The sequence below is a fragment of the Dipodomys ordii genome, unplaced genomic scaffold (assembly GCF_000151885.1).
Source record: "Dipodomys ordii isolate 6190 unplaced genomic scaffold, Dord_2.0 Scaffold69, whole genome shotgun sequence".
Lineage (NCBI taxonomy): Eukaryota > Metazoa > Chordata > Mammalia > Rodentia > Heteromyidae > Dipodomys > Dipodomys ordii.
This window is the reverse complement of record NW_012267285.1, coordinates 2,562,764-2,577,642: the sequence shown is the minus strand read 5'-3', so window position 1 is coordinate 2,577,642 and position 14,879 is coordinate 2,562,764. Positions and strand designations below refer to the sequence as shown.

Sequence of the window (14,879 nt, the reverse complement as noted above, 5' to 3'; positions counted from 1 at the left end):
CTTCAGGGTGGCCTATGCCCTCTTCCTACCCTAGAGGAGGGTGCTCAGGGGAAGTATTGTGCCTACGTAAATTGAATTGTCAAGTCTTTCAGTACCCTTCCATCTCAGATGACGATGCTGGTATGGAGTCTGCCCGAGCACCCCAAATTTTCAGAAACGGTTTGCAACTATTTGGAGAAAGAGCCCTCAGCCTTCAACGTTCAGTGTTTAGGGGTTTATAGTGCACTGACATCTTCCTTTAAATGTTTCTCGTGTGCAGGTGGCAGTTTTCAAGGAACGAGAGCAAAAAGAGATTGAGGCCATGCACTCCCTCCGGGCAGCTAACCTAGCCAAGATGACGGTGGCGGGCCGCCCAGAGGAAGTCAGGTTTTGCATTTGCCGGAAGACAGCCAGTGGGTTTATGCTGCAGTGCGAGCTCTGCAAGGACTGGTTCCACAACAGCTGTGTTCCCCTTCCCAAGCCAAGTTCCCACAAGAAAGGCTCCAGTTGGCAGGCCAAAGAAGTCAAATTCCTGTGCCCTCTTTGCATGAGGTCCCGCAGGCCCAGGCTAGAGACTATTTTGTCACTCCTGGTGTCCCTTCAGAAGCTGCCTGTACGGTTGCCTGAGGGAGAAGCCCTGCAGTGCTTGACGGAACGTGCTATGAGCTGGCAAGACAGAGCACGGCAGGCCCTGGCCACAGATGAACTGTCCTCTGCTTTGGCCAAACTGTCTGTGCTAAGCCAGCGTATGGTGGAGCAGGCTGCTCGGGAAAAGACCGAGAAGATCATCAGCGCAGAACTCCAAAAAGCAGCCGCCAACCCAGACTTACAGGCAAGATTAGGGTTTACATTTTCTCTCTGTTTCCTGTGTGTGTATCAGTATTCAGTGGAGTGGACTCCGTCTATTCTCTGACTAGGAGAACAATAGCTTGTCAGCAGTTTCATGAGCCCCACACATCTTCCTGCTCCACAGACCTGTAAAAATTTTCTGAGTACCCGCCAGAGTCATTTTAGTGAGATACTCCTTGCAGGTCCCATTCACCTAGACCGTGGCAGCTTTAATCGAATCATCTAGTTTCTACTGACTGTTGAAGAAGTCCTTTAGCCGCTTCACCAGTTGGTTACAAATTGTTGATTTTAGCACATACTAAGTACCCATGTTCACTCAGTAAATCTCCACTCATCCTGGAATTCTTTGTTTAGGGACACTTGTCTAGTTTTCAACAGTCAGCTTTTAACCGGGTGGTGAGCAGTGTATCATCTTCTCCCCGGCAAACAGTGGACTACGACGATGAGGAGACAGATTCTGACGAAGACATTAGAGAGACTTATGGCTATGACATAAAGGTAATTAGGGACCGGCCGGGTGGGTATGGACCTTACTTTGCTTTGTTTCTTATAGTAACATCTATTACGTGTTTCCTTTCATTTAAATTTGTTTCTGTGCTGGTCCTAGGGCTTGAACTTAGGACTGCTGCCGCTGGGCTTCTTTTGCTCTACCACTTGAGCCACAGCACCACTTCTGGCTTTTTCTATTTGTGTGGTGCTAAGGAATTGAACCCAGGGCCTCATGCTTGCAAGGCAAGCGCTCTACCACTGAGCCACCTTCACAGCCCATTCTGGCTTTTTTAATTGGAAATAAGAGTCCTGGACTTTCCTGCCTGGGCTAGCTTCAAACCATGATCCTCAGATGAGGTCAGCCTCCTGAGTAGCTACAATTACAGGTGTAAGCAACTAGTGCCAGGCTGTGTGGGTTTTTTGTTGTTTTTTTTTTAAACCCTGGCGTAAGCAGCAACTCCACACTTGGAATCCCCCTCCCCTGAAGCCAGCCACACGTGTTGCTGGAAAGAGCACACCTGCCTGGTTGGTAGTTCTCTCAGAGGTCTGTTCAGCCTCACCTTCCCGCGCCCGCGCTCCCCCCCCCCACACACACACACACATCCAGTCCTGGGTTGTGCTGCGCTGTGCTGCCTCCCGTGATGTCATGGGTCTTGGTGCCTTTCAGTCCTTCAGTACCCAATTGACTGGCTTCCAGTATGGAGTTCTATGTTAAAATAACAGTGTGATTTCCATCTGATTGCACTCTGTTTCCAAGGCTATGCAGGTGAGCTTGTGGAAATAAATTCCCTGGAGAATTATCTGAGACCTGATGAGAGCTGTCAGAATTGAGTGATTTCTGTATTGTCATTCAGGCTTTTCATTGTATTAAGTGAGAACAGTAAGATGGGATTGAACACCTTCAGAGTTAAATGGTTGTATGTAAAGATAGCACATCTAAACTTTTCTTCCTCTCTAAAGTCCATTTTGTGTTTCTTTTAAAGTGTCCACAGTTCTTGTTTATGAATTGTTTATGTGTTGTAGAATCTGAATGATGGATTATTTAGTAATAATTATTGTAAGTTTATTGTCTCTATATACTTTTTAGCTTTATTCTTTTTGGGTTTGAAATTTAGGTCATTATTGTTTTTATCTCAAACATACTTTTTAAAATTAGATGTAATACTATATAATTACATTGTTATTTGTATTTATTTTAAGTTATTTTGCTTGAACTCAGGATCTGGGCACTGTCCCTGAGCTTCTTTTGCTCAAGGCTAGCACTCTACCACTTAAGCCACAGCACTATTTCCAGCCTTTTTTGTGTATGTGGTACTGAGGAATCGAACCCAGGGCTTCATGCATGCTAGGCAAGCCACATTTCCATCCCTCGAGTGTTATTTGTAATGTATAGAAGCTTTAAAGCCGAAAGCCTTCATTTAATCCTCGTTACAGTGTAAGGTCCGCGGTTCCAATTCTGAAGCCCTCTTTGTCCTTCAGGATACAGCCAGTGTGAAGTCCTCTAGTAGTCTGGAGCCCAATCTTTTTTGTGATGAAGAGATTCCCATCAAGTCTGAGGAAGTGGTGACACACATGTGGACTGCGCCTTCGTTCTGTGCGGAGCATGCGTATTCTTCTGCTTCCAAGAGCTGTTCACAAGGTATTACGCATTCAGAGACAGAAAGCTGTAAATGCTCCCCACATTGGCCCTACCCTGACCCCAATTCTGAGATTGAAACTCGAGGATTTGTGCCACTCAGCTTGCTTGCTTGGCTGGCACTATCACTTGAGCCATTCCTCCAGATGGAAATGGAGTCCCTTGAATTTTTCTGCCTAGGCTGCCTTCAAACTTAGTCTTCTGAATCTCAGCGCCTTCTACCTGGCTAAGATTACAGATTTGAGTCACCAACTTTTGGCTATGAATCTCCATTGAATTGTACACAGTGCCTGACTATGAAATGCTAATAACAGTTTTAAAGGCTGTGTTGGTTAGAAAAGCCATCCTCCTTGTTTTTTCCTTTTTGCCTGTCCTGGGGCTTGAATTCAGTGCCTTAGCTTTTTTGCTCAAGGCTAGCACTCTGCCATTTGAGCCACATCTCCACTTCTGGCTTTTTGCTGGTTAGTTGGAGATGAGTCTGTTTACCTGCCAGGGCTGCTTTGACTTCTCAGCCTCCTGAGTAGCTAGGATTATAGGCGTGAGCCACCAGCGCCCAGCTATGTTTTTTATTATTAGATGATAACCTGAGAACGTTGCGCTCAGACAATTTCGAGGCCCCTGGGCCTGCCTGCTGCTGCTGTGAGCTGTGCGCCTGCCTCCTCACTGTCCCTGCGCCGCTGCCACTTGCGGGCTCAACAGCTGCTTGAGAACTTTCTTGCTCGAGTCTGAGTGGCTGAGATTACTAGAAAGTTCTTCCTCTTCTTGGTGAATAATTTCTCCACAGGACTTGCTTTTCTTTTCCCAACTGTGAAAAAAGTCACCCTGCTTACTGTAGAAGATGAAGGCTGGTTTTTCTCTGGCGTGAAACTTAGGATTTTGTAGAGCCATTCACTGTCACAGGGCAGTTTCCTACTTAATATTTATGGATTAAGGAATTTAGTAATAAGATAGAGAAACATCTTTAAACTCGAAATAAATCCGTTTTAGAAATTCTAGATGTGTCTGTCCTGTGGGGTTTTTTTGTTTGTTTGTTTTTTGTTTATTTTTTTCATTTCATGTTTGACGGTACAGGGTGTGTGCCTGTCTTCCTACCAGCTCAGCAGGTAGTGGAGAGAGGAGGATCTCTTGAGCCTAGGAGTTGTAGGCTGTCCTGGGAACATAGCATAACCCTGTCTCAGACAAGAAGAAAAGCCCTTCACTTTCTTTTTGATGCTAATGTAATGAACCCAGATATCTAAAGTCACTATAGAGGACAGGACACCATACTCCTACACTCACAATGGAAGCTTTGCATCTGCCCACAGTCTTCACTGTTTTGTTTTGTTTTATGGTATTGTTTTGAAAGGTTCGAGCACCCCAAGAAAGCAACCTCGGAAGAGCCCCTTAGTTCCCCGAAGTTTGGAACCTCCAGTGTTGGAGCTGTCACCGGGAGCGAAAGCCCAGTTGGAAGAACTCATGATGGTTGGAGACCTTCTGGAAGTGTCTCTAGATGAGACACAACACATATGGCGGATTTTGCAGGCCACACACCCACCCTCAGAAGACAGATTCTTGCATATCATGGAGGTATGGGTGTCAAGCTCCTTTAAGTAAGGGTTTAAAGCTATGCAAAATGCCCAGGCTGGCCAGGGGATGGCTAAGTGGAAAGCAGTCTGGTTACCTTGGCTGTTTCTTCCACTTAGCTAGAATAATTCTGGTTGGTGATGGTTTTTCTTGGGATCTTACTCCCCTCCCTTCTTGTATATTTAGCACTGTTTGTTTCTTAAATATCTTTAATGCACTTTCAGAACTCTTTTAATTAAATGTTTGTGAATGAGTATATACATACACACATATACGTGTGTGTGTGTGTGTATGAATGAGACCCTTATGGGGTAGACAGTTAAGCTTTAAGTACATTTACAGCATTAAGCAGTCGTCTCCATAATCCATTTCTACTACTCTTTACTTAGCCCAAATAGGAATTCTAGTCATAAAACAAGCCTCTATTATTCCCCACAGACCTGTGCTTTCTGCTCTAATGTACGTGTGATTTGCTCTGTGATTCTAGGCACCTCACATAAGAGAGTAACACTTTTTACATGTCTTATGTTAAAATTGCTTCTTTATTTCTGAAGGATGACAGCATGGAAGAGAAACCATTAAAAATGAAAGGAAAGGACTCCTCAGAGAAGAAACGGAAACGAAAGCTGGAAAAGGCAGAGCAGCTTTTTGGAGAAGGAAAACAGAAGTCTAAGGAGACAAAGAAAATGGACAAACCTAAAAAGAAGAAATTAAAATTAAACACAGAGAAATCAAAGGAGCTGAATAAACTAGCCAAGAAGCTAGCAAAAGAAGAAGAGAGAAAGAAAAAGAAAGAAAAGGCTGCCACAGCCAAAGTTGAACTTGTGAAGGAGAATACGGAGAAGAAGAGGGAGAAGAAAGTGCTGGACATCCCTTCCAAGTACGACTGGTCCGGGGCGGAGGAGTCTGACGACGAGAACGCCGTGTGCGCTTCCCAGAGCTGCCAGAGGCCCTGTAAGGACAAGGTGAGTTCCCGCAGGGGCGAGGCGGGAGGAGGAGGGGAGGGGTGGGAGGGGCTGCAGAGTCGGTGTGCTTCACAGAAGCAGGTTGCACTGGCAGCATCTGAAACACCTGATGAGATCACACTGGGCTGCATCCCCAGCCACACACACTTGCAGCGTGGGTCCACTTCTGGGTGACATTGCACCCCAGAGACCTTATCTCCCCCACACTTCCAGCGTGTCTACCCTCCTGAATAGAACATGGCTTTTTTTTTTTTCCAACAAAACATTTCAGATTCTTCAAGGTACAGTTTAAAATTTTTCAACTCCAGATTTTTAAGTAATTTGATGGCGGTCATTCCTCAGGGAATATGGATGGTGTGAACTTCTGAGAAAAACAGACATGACCAAAAAAATCAGTTCTTAATTGATTGAAGGTACCTGTTAACATTCCGGAATCATCAAGAATGTCACAAAGGAGCTAGGTGTGGTGGTGATGCCTGTAATCCCAGCGCTTAGGAGGCTGATGCAGGAGAATCTTGCATTTGACACCAGCCTGGGCTACAGAATGAAACCTTGTCTCAACAAAACAAAGTCTTGATAAACTTACCGTTCCAATTGCTCATTATATTACTTCATATTTAGACTTGTAGTAGCTCCGTGGTTTGAAAATTAGAATGCATAAAATTCCAAAACTGTCCAACTTAACCTTCCGGGTCATACACTTAACATATTTCATACTTGAAGGGGCCAAGCGGTCACTCTGTCCAGACTCCATACGTACAGATGAAGTGACCAAGTGGCTGAGCCCACTCAGGCACAGCTCCCTGGTTCCTGGCAGGTTTCGTGTTAATACTCAGCCCCTCAGTAATGCATAAATGTAGTGCTGGAGGCATTGCTCAGGTGGTAGAGGAACAGCTAATAAGCAAAAGCATCAGGTACCGTAGTTGATCCCAGTCTTGACAAAATAAGTAATTCAGATGTAAGACACCCCACTTCCAGCCAGTCACCCTCCCTTCCTCTTTTATCAGGCTTATTTGAGGCTTGCTATTCATTTTTGGAAACTGAACTCTAGTACAATTGTATTGTAGCCTTTCAAGGGCAGTAGCTGTCAATAATGATAGGAATTGTTTATATATCTTGGTAGCACTGCCTGTGCACTTTGTATCTTTTCTTTTTTGTCATGTCCTTCAGCTCTTCAGCTCTAGGCTAGCGCTCTACCACTTGAGCCACAGCGCCACTTCCAGCTTTCTGGTGGTTCACTTGAGATAAGAATTTCATGGGCTTTCCTGCCCAGGCTGGCTTTGAATTGTGATCCTCACATCTCAGCCTCCAGAGTAGCTAGGATCACAGGCATGAGTTACAGGCACCCAGCTTGCACTTTTGCATCTTTATTCACGTAATAAGAATTTTTCTGGGGCTGGGAAGGTGGCTCAGTGGTAGAGCGCTTGCCTTGCGTGCATGAGGCCCTGGGTTCGATTCCTCAGCACCATACAAGCAGAAAAAGCTGGAAGTGTCACAGTGGCTCACTAGCCTTGAGTTGAAGAGCTGAGAGACAGTGCCCAGGCCCAGAGTTCAGGCCCCACAACTGGCAAAAACAAAAAAAAATTCTATATTCACACCCAGAGATTTTAAAGCATTTTAATAGATAGATGATCTGTGTGAATTGCATCTCCTCTTTCATTTTTCTCTGTTTTTAGAGACGCTTCAGGCTGGCGGCCTGCTGCCACTCTCTGATGCGTTTAAGCAGCACAGTGTTGCCAGCCATTTCTTCTATTTCTCAGGTGCTTTCTTTCCACACCAGCTGCAAGAGCCATGGTTTCCTTTTCAAGTTTTCTCCTCTTCCTGTTTGCACCCGTCGCCACCTTCTCTCTCCCTTCTTCTCATCACTCTTACCAGGTTGCATGTTATCCCTGGCCTTCGCTAGCTTGGGGGCCCGGCGGCCTCTGCCTGCCTTCCAGTGGGCTGTGCAGTGGAACGTGGGCCCTCCTGTGCCCATCTGGCGCCCTGTGATGCCAGGGGAAGCCACAGTAATCCCAACATACGGCCCATAGGACACAGCGTAAGGGCAGAGGCAGCTACTGCCGAAAACGACCTTGGACTTCTCTGCATTTATTCCTGACACTGGTTTGCTGTATTTTCACTTTTGGTGTTTTATAGACCAGGCTGTCTTGGAACTCACTGTGAAACTTGGGTTATCATCAAATTCACAGTTTTTCCTCAGTTTCTCAGGTGCAGGGCTTAGAGGCATGCACAAACCTGCCTGGCTGGTATATTCCTTTTTCTCCAAGCTAATGTATGTAAATGTGTACTCATGCATACGTGTATACCTATATATACACACATGCATATGTACGTTCTCCTCCGCCACCGCCTCCGCCCTCAGTTATTTTTCAGGTAGAGTTTCTGAGTTTTTACCTGGGGCCAGATACATTGACAAGCATGAGCTATCACACTTGGATTTAAAGGCTTGTAAAAAGCTATTTCTTCAGTTACTAAATTAGATACTGATAGTTTAAAAAAAAAAAAAAAGGAACTACTTTCAGAAACTGGTGTTAAGCTGGGTACTGGTGACTCATGCCTGTAATCCTCGCTGTTCAGGTGGCTGAGATCTGAAGATCACAGTTTGAAGCCAGCCAGAGCAGGAAAGTCTGAGACTCTTGTATTAATCACCAAAAAGCCAAACGTGGAGCTGTGGCTCAAGTGGTAGAGCATTAGCTTTGAGCAAAACAGCTAAGGGACAGTGCCCAGGCCCCGAGTTCAAGCCACAGGAGTGGCACCAAAAAAAATTAGTTTTATCGATGATGTGAATCTTTGCTTTTCATGTGGTCTGACAAGAGGGGCTTCCTTTGGGAGCAGTAGTAGAATGAGGAATCGATTTGTTGGTTGTTGGTCATTATAGAGGTGTCTGCAGTCCCATTGGTCATACAGGATATAGAGAACTACATTGCCTGTAAAGACATCATATCTTAATATTCTAATAAATGAAATTTAAAGCCGGGCACTGGTAGCTCACGCCTGTAATTCTAGCTACTCAGGAGGCTGAGATCTGAGGATCGAGGTTCAAAGCCAAGCCCGGGCAGGAAAGACCATGAGACTCCTATCTCCAATAAACCACCAGAAAACCGGAAGTGGCGCTGTAGCTCAAGTGGTAGAGCAGTCGCCTTGAGCTGAAGAGCCCAGGGACAGCGCTCAAGCCCAGAGTTCAAGCCCCATGACCGACAAAAAAAAAAAATATATATATATATATATATATATATATACACACACACACACACATATAACAAAATTCTAAAAAAAAATTATTTTAGAGTTTAGACACTTTTTCTTTCTCAAGTCTGCCCAATGGTTCTAATTGGTACTAAGTGAAACCAGTTTGAAAGGGCAAATTAATTAGGCTGATACCTAAGTTGCATTTTTTTCAGTATTAAAATAACTATTTACGCATTTTACTTATGGACATACTCTTACTGTTTTTCCTTAGCCACTACTACTACTCCCATAGGGAGTTGGGCATGGTAAATTAAGAGGTTTAAACTTAGGAACTTGCATGTTTACATTTACTGTTAGTTAGGCATTCTGATTTTAAATGATTTTTGTGGTAGTATGACCTCAACCAAAATGTTGGCATTATTGGTGGATTTGCTGGTTCATGGCTTCTTTTAGCACAGATTGTCAACGCTGGAGTAAGTAAATGTGTAACACACACGTGGTGTTGAGATGGGGTAACCAGTGGCCCCAGTGTGCTTGGGGCTTTTCCAGTTGTAGTTCTGACATTCCCATACATTGGGAAATCTCATTCCTGTGCGGACTAGGAAAGCTGGTTGCTTAATGTTGAGAGCACATGGATACAGTTACATACATGTGCATGCACGCATGCTGTGCCTCAGGAAGTGAACTGTTTGCATTTTCAGATCTGGCTTTTGCAAGGAACATTGGTACAGAAGAGGAGACTAGAGGTAAAATGCTGAGCACGATACTGAGTATATTAGACTTTGTCAGGAGTATGTTGCCCATTTACTTAATCCAGCCTTTGTCACCAAGCTAAGTGACCTTTTTACCCCTAGGGCAGGAATATGCTCTAGGAATGAACAAAATGTAATATATAACAAGTTACTGAAGTGAAGTTGTAGAAAACACACATGTCCAATTGACTTCATTTCCTCTGTTCACACCTACCCTCTCTCCTCCCTTCTTACTTACCCATGTCTGCCTCTCTCTTGGCTGGCTGATGATAGAACCAAAATCCAAGGCCTTGAGTAACTAGGCAGACACCTTACTTGACCGCTGAACTAGCACAGCCCCAACCCCCAATGTCTTGTTCTTTTTCACTACACAGTAACCTATTTGTACAAAACCTAAAACCTGTTATCTGTTAAAAATTGGATTGCTCGTTTGTTGAATAAAGGGGGTTGGTTGAAAGGGGGTGGTTGGTACTAAGGCTTTGAACTCGGTACTCCAACTGAGGCTGACACCCTTCCACTTAGGCCACACCCCTCTAGCCCTACCTTTTTTTGGGGGGGGGAATCTGGTCATCGGGCCTGGGTGAACTCTGGGCCTGGGCGCTGTCCCTCAGCTCTTCAGCTCAAGGCTGGTGCTCTACCACTTGAGTCACAGCACCACTTCTGGCTTTTTTCTTTTTCCATATGCGGTGCTGAGGAATCGAACCCAGGGCCTCATGCATGCAAGGCAAGCGCTCTACCACTGAGCCACCTTCCCAGCCCCTCCAGCCCTACCTTTTTTGCCTGTTATTTTGGCTTCAAATTGTAGTCCTTCAGATAACTAGCTTTCTGAGTAGTTAGTTACAGGCGTGGGCCACAGCTGAGGCTGTGCTGTGCTGTGCACGCTCCTAAGGCCAAGCAGTCCCTATTGTCTTTCTGTGACGGTGTGTTTTGGGGTTTTTGTTTTGTTTTGTTTGGGTTTGGTTTGGTTTTTTAGTGTTGGTTCTAAAGCTTGAACTAGAGCCAGGGCTTTGTCCCTGAATTGTTTCACTGAGGACTAGTACTCTACCACTGTAGCCACAGCTCCACTTCCATCCAGCCTTTTGGTAGCTAATTGGCTATAAGAGTCTCACAGACTTCTCTGCCTGGGCTGGCTTCGAATCAAGATCCTCAGATCTCAGTCTCCTGAGTAGCTAGGACTATAGGTGTGAGTCACCAGTACTCAGCTCTGTGAAGTTTCTGTATGCTTTTTGTGATTGACAAAGTGCCACTTCAGAAATAAGGAAGGGGAAAATGACAGAACTTAATGTGCAACTGACTCCATTGTGTCTTGAGTTGCCAGCTTGCCACTCCCTGGTCCTTGTCTTAGAGCTTTGTCCTGCTGAATGATCCTGGACCTCTTCAGACAAAAGTGAAACTCAAGTTTGATTGTTAATAGTTGGACATGGCGGGGAAGACTGGCTTTGTGTGAATTGTACACAACCAGCAGATGGATAGAGTCTTGTGGAGGGGAGCAAGGCTCTGGACAAGGGTGTCTGCTGGAGCCACCAAGGCAAAACACTGCATGGAACTTCAGGAAACTGGGATTTAAAAACATAGGGATGGCTTCTCTCGGTAGCAGACACTGTTTGGTGTTGAAGCCTTTATGTCCTCCGGATTAGCATGGACGGGGCCGTGTTGACTGGGGGCAGGAGGCAGGGGTGAAGATGTCTGCACTGTGGAACACTGTGTTACCTCATATGGCTGGCTTCTCGGTCACGGTCCTCTTTGTCCTCGCTCACTCCACAGCGCCTTTGGTCTAGAGGGCACCTCTCACGTGCACACGGCTTGCTCGAGCAGTGGTCTGCACTTTCTAGGGTGTGGTGCGTGGGGAACCGTTTCGGGAGTCTCATGGCCTGCCTGAAAGAAGCTGCCCCGTGACTCGGGCGACGGCTTCAGGATTTTTTTCTTTCTTTTTTTTTTTGTTGTTGTTGTGATACTAAATCAGGGCCTGGTCTTGGCCAGGCGGCTGCACTACCACGCGAGCCACACCTGCAGCACTTTGGCTTTGGGTTGTTTTTCAGAAAGGGTCTCGCCTTTTTGCTGGGGCTATGCTCAGACCACATGCCTCTCACCTGTGCCTCTCTGTACCTGTGGTGCTGTTCCACCACTGCCCAGGGCATTGGTTCAAAGGAGGCTTGCTAACTTTTTTCCCCCAGGCTAGCCTCAAACCAGGATACTCCCAATTTCTGCCTCCTTAATAGCTAGGATTACAGATATGAGCCACTGCACCCTGCCTGAGTTCAGTCAGTTTTATACTATAACATGACCTCTTAAGATCTAGAATTCTAGAATAGGAACTTTAAAAAAAAAAAAAAACCAAAGTGATTATTATTATTTTATCAAGCCAGAAGTACTGATGTGATGCTGGGTAAGTATTACAGGACACAGAAGCTAATTTGGAAACAATTCCTTTCCCTGAGTGAAGCTCGTTTACCTAGCCAAGACATCCTTTGCTGTCTCCCCTGAGCTGCCTGAGGAGCTTCTGTGATCGCCTCAGACTCCTTCCTTGGCTGCGAAACTGAGCATAGCACATAGGTGCAGTGGCTGCTGTATTGCCAGCAGAAGCGTCAGCCTCATGCGGGGAGAGGTAGAGTAGCTCCTTTCATCTTGAAGGTTCTTGTTTGCAGACAGGTATAAAAGCTGCCACAATCACTTTACAAATATAATAGGCAAACGTTAACTTTGCTGCTAGCTCTCAGTCCAAGGTTTAAAGTGGCCAGACCATAGTCCTCTGCAGGCCTTCGTCATCGTGGTGCCCTCCGAGGGGTCAGAGGTGGCCTGGCATTGGCCACTGGCACCTGTCAGTTTTCCAGACTAATTGTAAACCTATAGTGTTGATTGATCTGTGTCTTTGACTATTTGTGATTGGTTAATTTGTAAGATTTGACCTCTGATCTTTACTAACTTTTTATAGGGAGTTGTATTTGTAACAGAAGAAGAGAAGAATAAAAAATAGTAGTTTTAAAAGTGGCCTTTGTGACTGCTTTTCTAAAAAGGTATTTAATGCTCTTAGTACTTTGGCTTATCTCTTTGAACTAAAGCTAACACACAGGATTGCCTTCACACGTTGTCCTCCTCCTTTCTTCATTGATAATTCCATTGTCTTTAGAGCCTAGAAGTTGTTCGTACTAGTAAGCTACTTGGCTGCTCTGTTAGACGTTTCCTTCTTGTCAAGTTCTCCTGCACATGTTTCTGCCTCACACGGAGCCCCAGGTATTCATGAGGTGATGGAGTGCCTATGAGGCCTACTTCTGTGGACACACTATGGTAGAAGATATTTTGGGGTGTTAACTTCTCAGCTTCTTTCTGTGAAAATAACCCCAAAGCAGCCATTCTGTCTGCGGACATCCCAGTTGTTTGCTGTCATTGAAGCCAAGAAAGCTTTGTGGTTTGCTCTGGTTCTAGGCTCCCTGTGGTGTAACCGGAACATTCCCCACCCTTGTTCTTGTCTTCCTCAGGTGGACTGGGTGCAGTGTGACGGTGGCTGCGACCAGTGGTTTCATCAGGTGTGTGCTGGGGTGTCTCCAGAAATGGCAGAGAGCGAAGACTACATCTGTATAAACTGTGCGAAGAAGCCGGGGCCGGACAGCCCGGGCCACGCGGCACCTCCCGCCTTCATCATGAGCTACAAATTACCAATGGAGGACCTGAACGAGGCCAGTTAGCAGATGCTGGCTTAGTTTGGGACACGGGGGGCTTGAACCACACTGAGATGTTTAGTCATCAAGTAGAGTGGTTTCGATCCACTCGGAATGTCGCTTCCAAAGATGAGTGGCCTTCAGAGAAAGTGCTCCTAAGTGCTGCGTTCCTCCCCATGGGGCTGTGTGGGCTCCGCTGTCCCACGGGGCGTGTCTGCGGAGGGCGCCGCCCAGGGTGCAGCAGCCAGTGTCCAGCGCTCGTCTCCTTCACAGTGACCTGAGTTCAGGTCAACACTTGGGTGGGCTGGTGGCCCTGGCACATGGCCGTGCTAGCAGACATGCAGGGGTGGCTTGTAGCTAGCTGGTGTTAGGGAGAGACCTGCAGGCAAGCGGCAGTACCATCTCAGGGTGCTGATTGCTTCCATCTACATAGTTGGGATTGTCAGAGAGGAGACAGGGCACCACTTGGCTTCTGCTGTTAGCTGGCATTTCATGTTCTTACCGGGTCAGGTAGGAGCACCGGGCCGAAGTGACTCTTGAGAGAAGTCATGGCACAGTCGCCAGCCGAGACCTGAGCGTGTGCCTTCCCTTCGTGCAGAGTGGGGGTGTCAATGAGACGGAATGGACTCGGGGAAGACGAGTTCTTCTTAATCTCAAGACAGGGAGCCTGCTTCTGGCTTTGAATCTACACTTGAGAGCGGGAACGTGGTCCAGGCTTCTAGAAAGAAGACGACTGGTAATCAGATCGAGTCTCAGCGATGCATGCTCCCCGGAAACCTCCACATGCAAGTGTCACACACCACCAGGCTTCCCGCATGGCCACGGGCAAGACCGGCACACAGCAGCTCTTTGCCTTGCGCCCCTGCGTCTGCGTCTGCGCCGCACGCAGCTTCTCGCCATGGCCGCGGCGACGCTGCTGGGCACGCACAGCTGCGTCAGAAGACGGGGGGCCTGTCGTACCTCTGGGTGATGAAGTTGTTTTAGTAAATCCATTTCTAAAAAGAAACAAAAGGACTTGTTTTTACTTTTTCTAAATGTCTCTATGACTACTGACTGTTGTATAAATAGATTATTTTTCCTTTTTTGATATGCACATACGGATATATAAATACATATATATATTTACTGTTACCAGCAGCATATGTAGTTTGGTTCGGGAGCTTGCTTTCCTCCGTCTTGTGGTTTGATAAATCCCATTGCTTCCTTGTGGTGCAGTCCTCGCCCGTCCCCATCTTCCGTCTCCCGTTGTTTTGCTCAGATGGTTGCGTTTGCACGGGCGGACGTGGCTCTGTTCACTGGCAGGAAACGGGCTTTCTCCTCTCTGCTGGCTGGTTTCCGTCGTATGTGAATGTTTGTGTCTATGGTGCTGCGTCCTCTGTGTCTCCCTCCTCCTCCAGGTGTCGGGAGCTGTATGTAACTGTCAGAAGGGGGTTAACATTTTTTTAAGGACAAAAAAATTACTAAAAACAGTGTTTTGCTTTACTGTCCTGTGTCCTTTTGTTTTGGTTTAAAAGTATGTGGTTTGACTTCAAATTCATGCCCTGGTAAAAGGAGGTGATGGGAGGGAGGCCTAGAACCCATTGTAGTCTCTGCCTGTCTGCCCGTTTGTTTTAAAGAAGTATCTTATAACTAGAAGTGAAATGAACTGTCCAGTCGCAGTGTGAGTGGGTACCAGATTTAACTCGGAAAACATCTAATGAAAACTAAAGAGGCTCCTATAAAACCCAGTTTCTGTGGTTCACGCTCCCTATTTTGATTTTTTGTTGTCATTCACTCTTCCCTTAATGCTAGGTAACAGTTT

At 46.2% G+C, this 14,879-nt stretch overlaps 1 protein-coding gene across 1 annotated transcript in view; it reads left to right on the top strand.

Annotated features, from left to right (window-relative positions):
• Nucleotides 1-14,561, top strand: part of Kdm5a (lysine (K)-specific demethylase 5A) — a 53,864-nt gene extending 39,303 nt beyond the window's left edge. The window contains exons 23-28 of the mRNA XM_013023691.1: nt 260-811; nt 1,183-1,326; nt 2,797-2,956; nt 4,299-4,519; nt 5,071-5,481; nt 12,899-14,561. Of these exons, the coding sequence (XP_012879145.1) occupies nt 260-811; nt 1,183-1,326; nt 2,797-2,956; nt 4,299-4,519; nt 5,071-5,481; nt 12,899-13,105 (1,695 nt within the window). The 3' untranslated portion in view covers nt 13,106-14,561. The remainder of the gene's footprint in view (nt 1-259; nt 812-1,182; nt 1,327-2,796; nt 2,957-4,298; nt 4,520-5,070; nt 5,482-12,898) is intronic.
• Nucleotides 14,562-14,879: the final 318 nt, after the last annotated feature.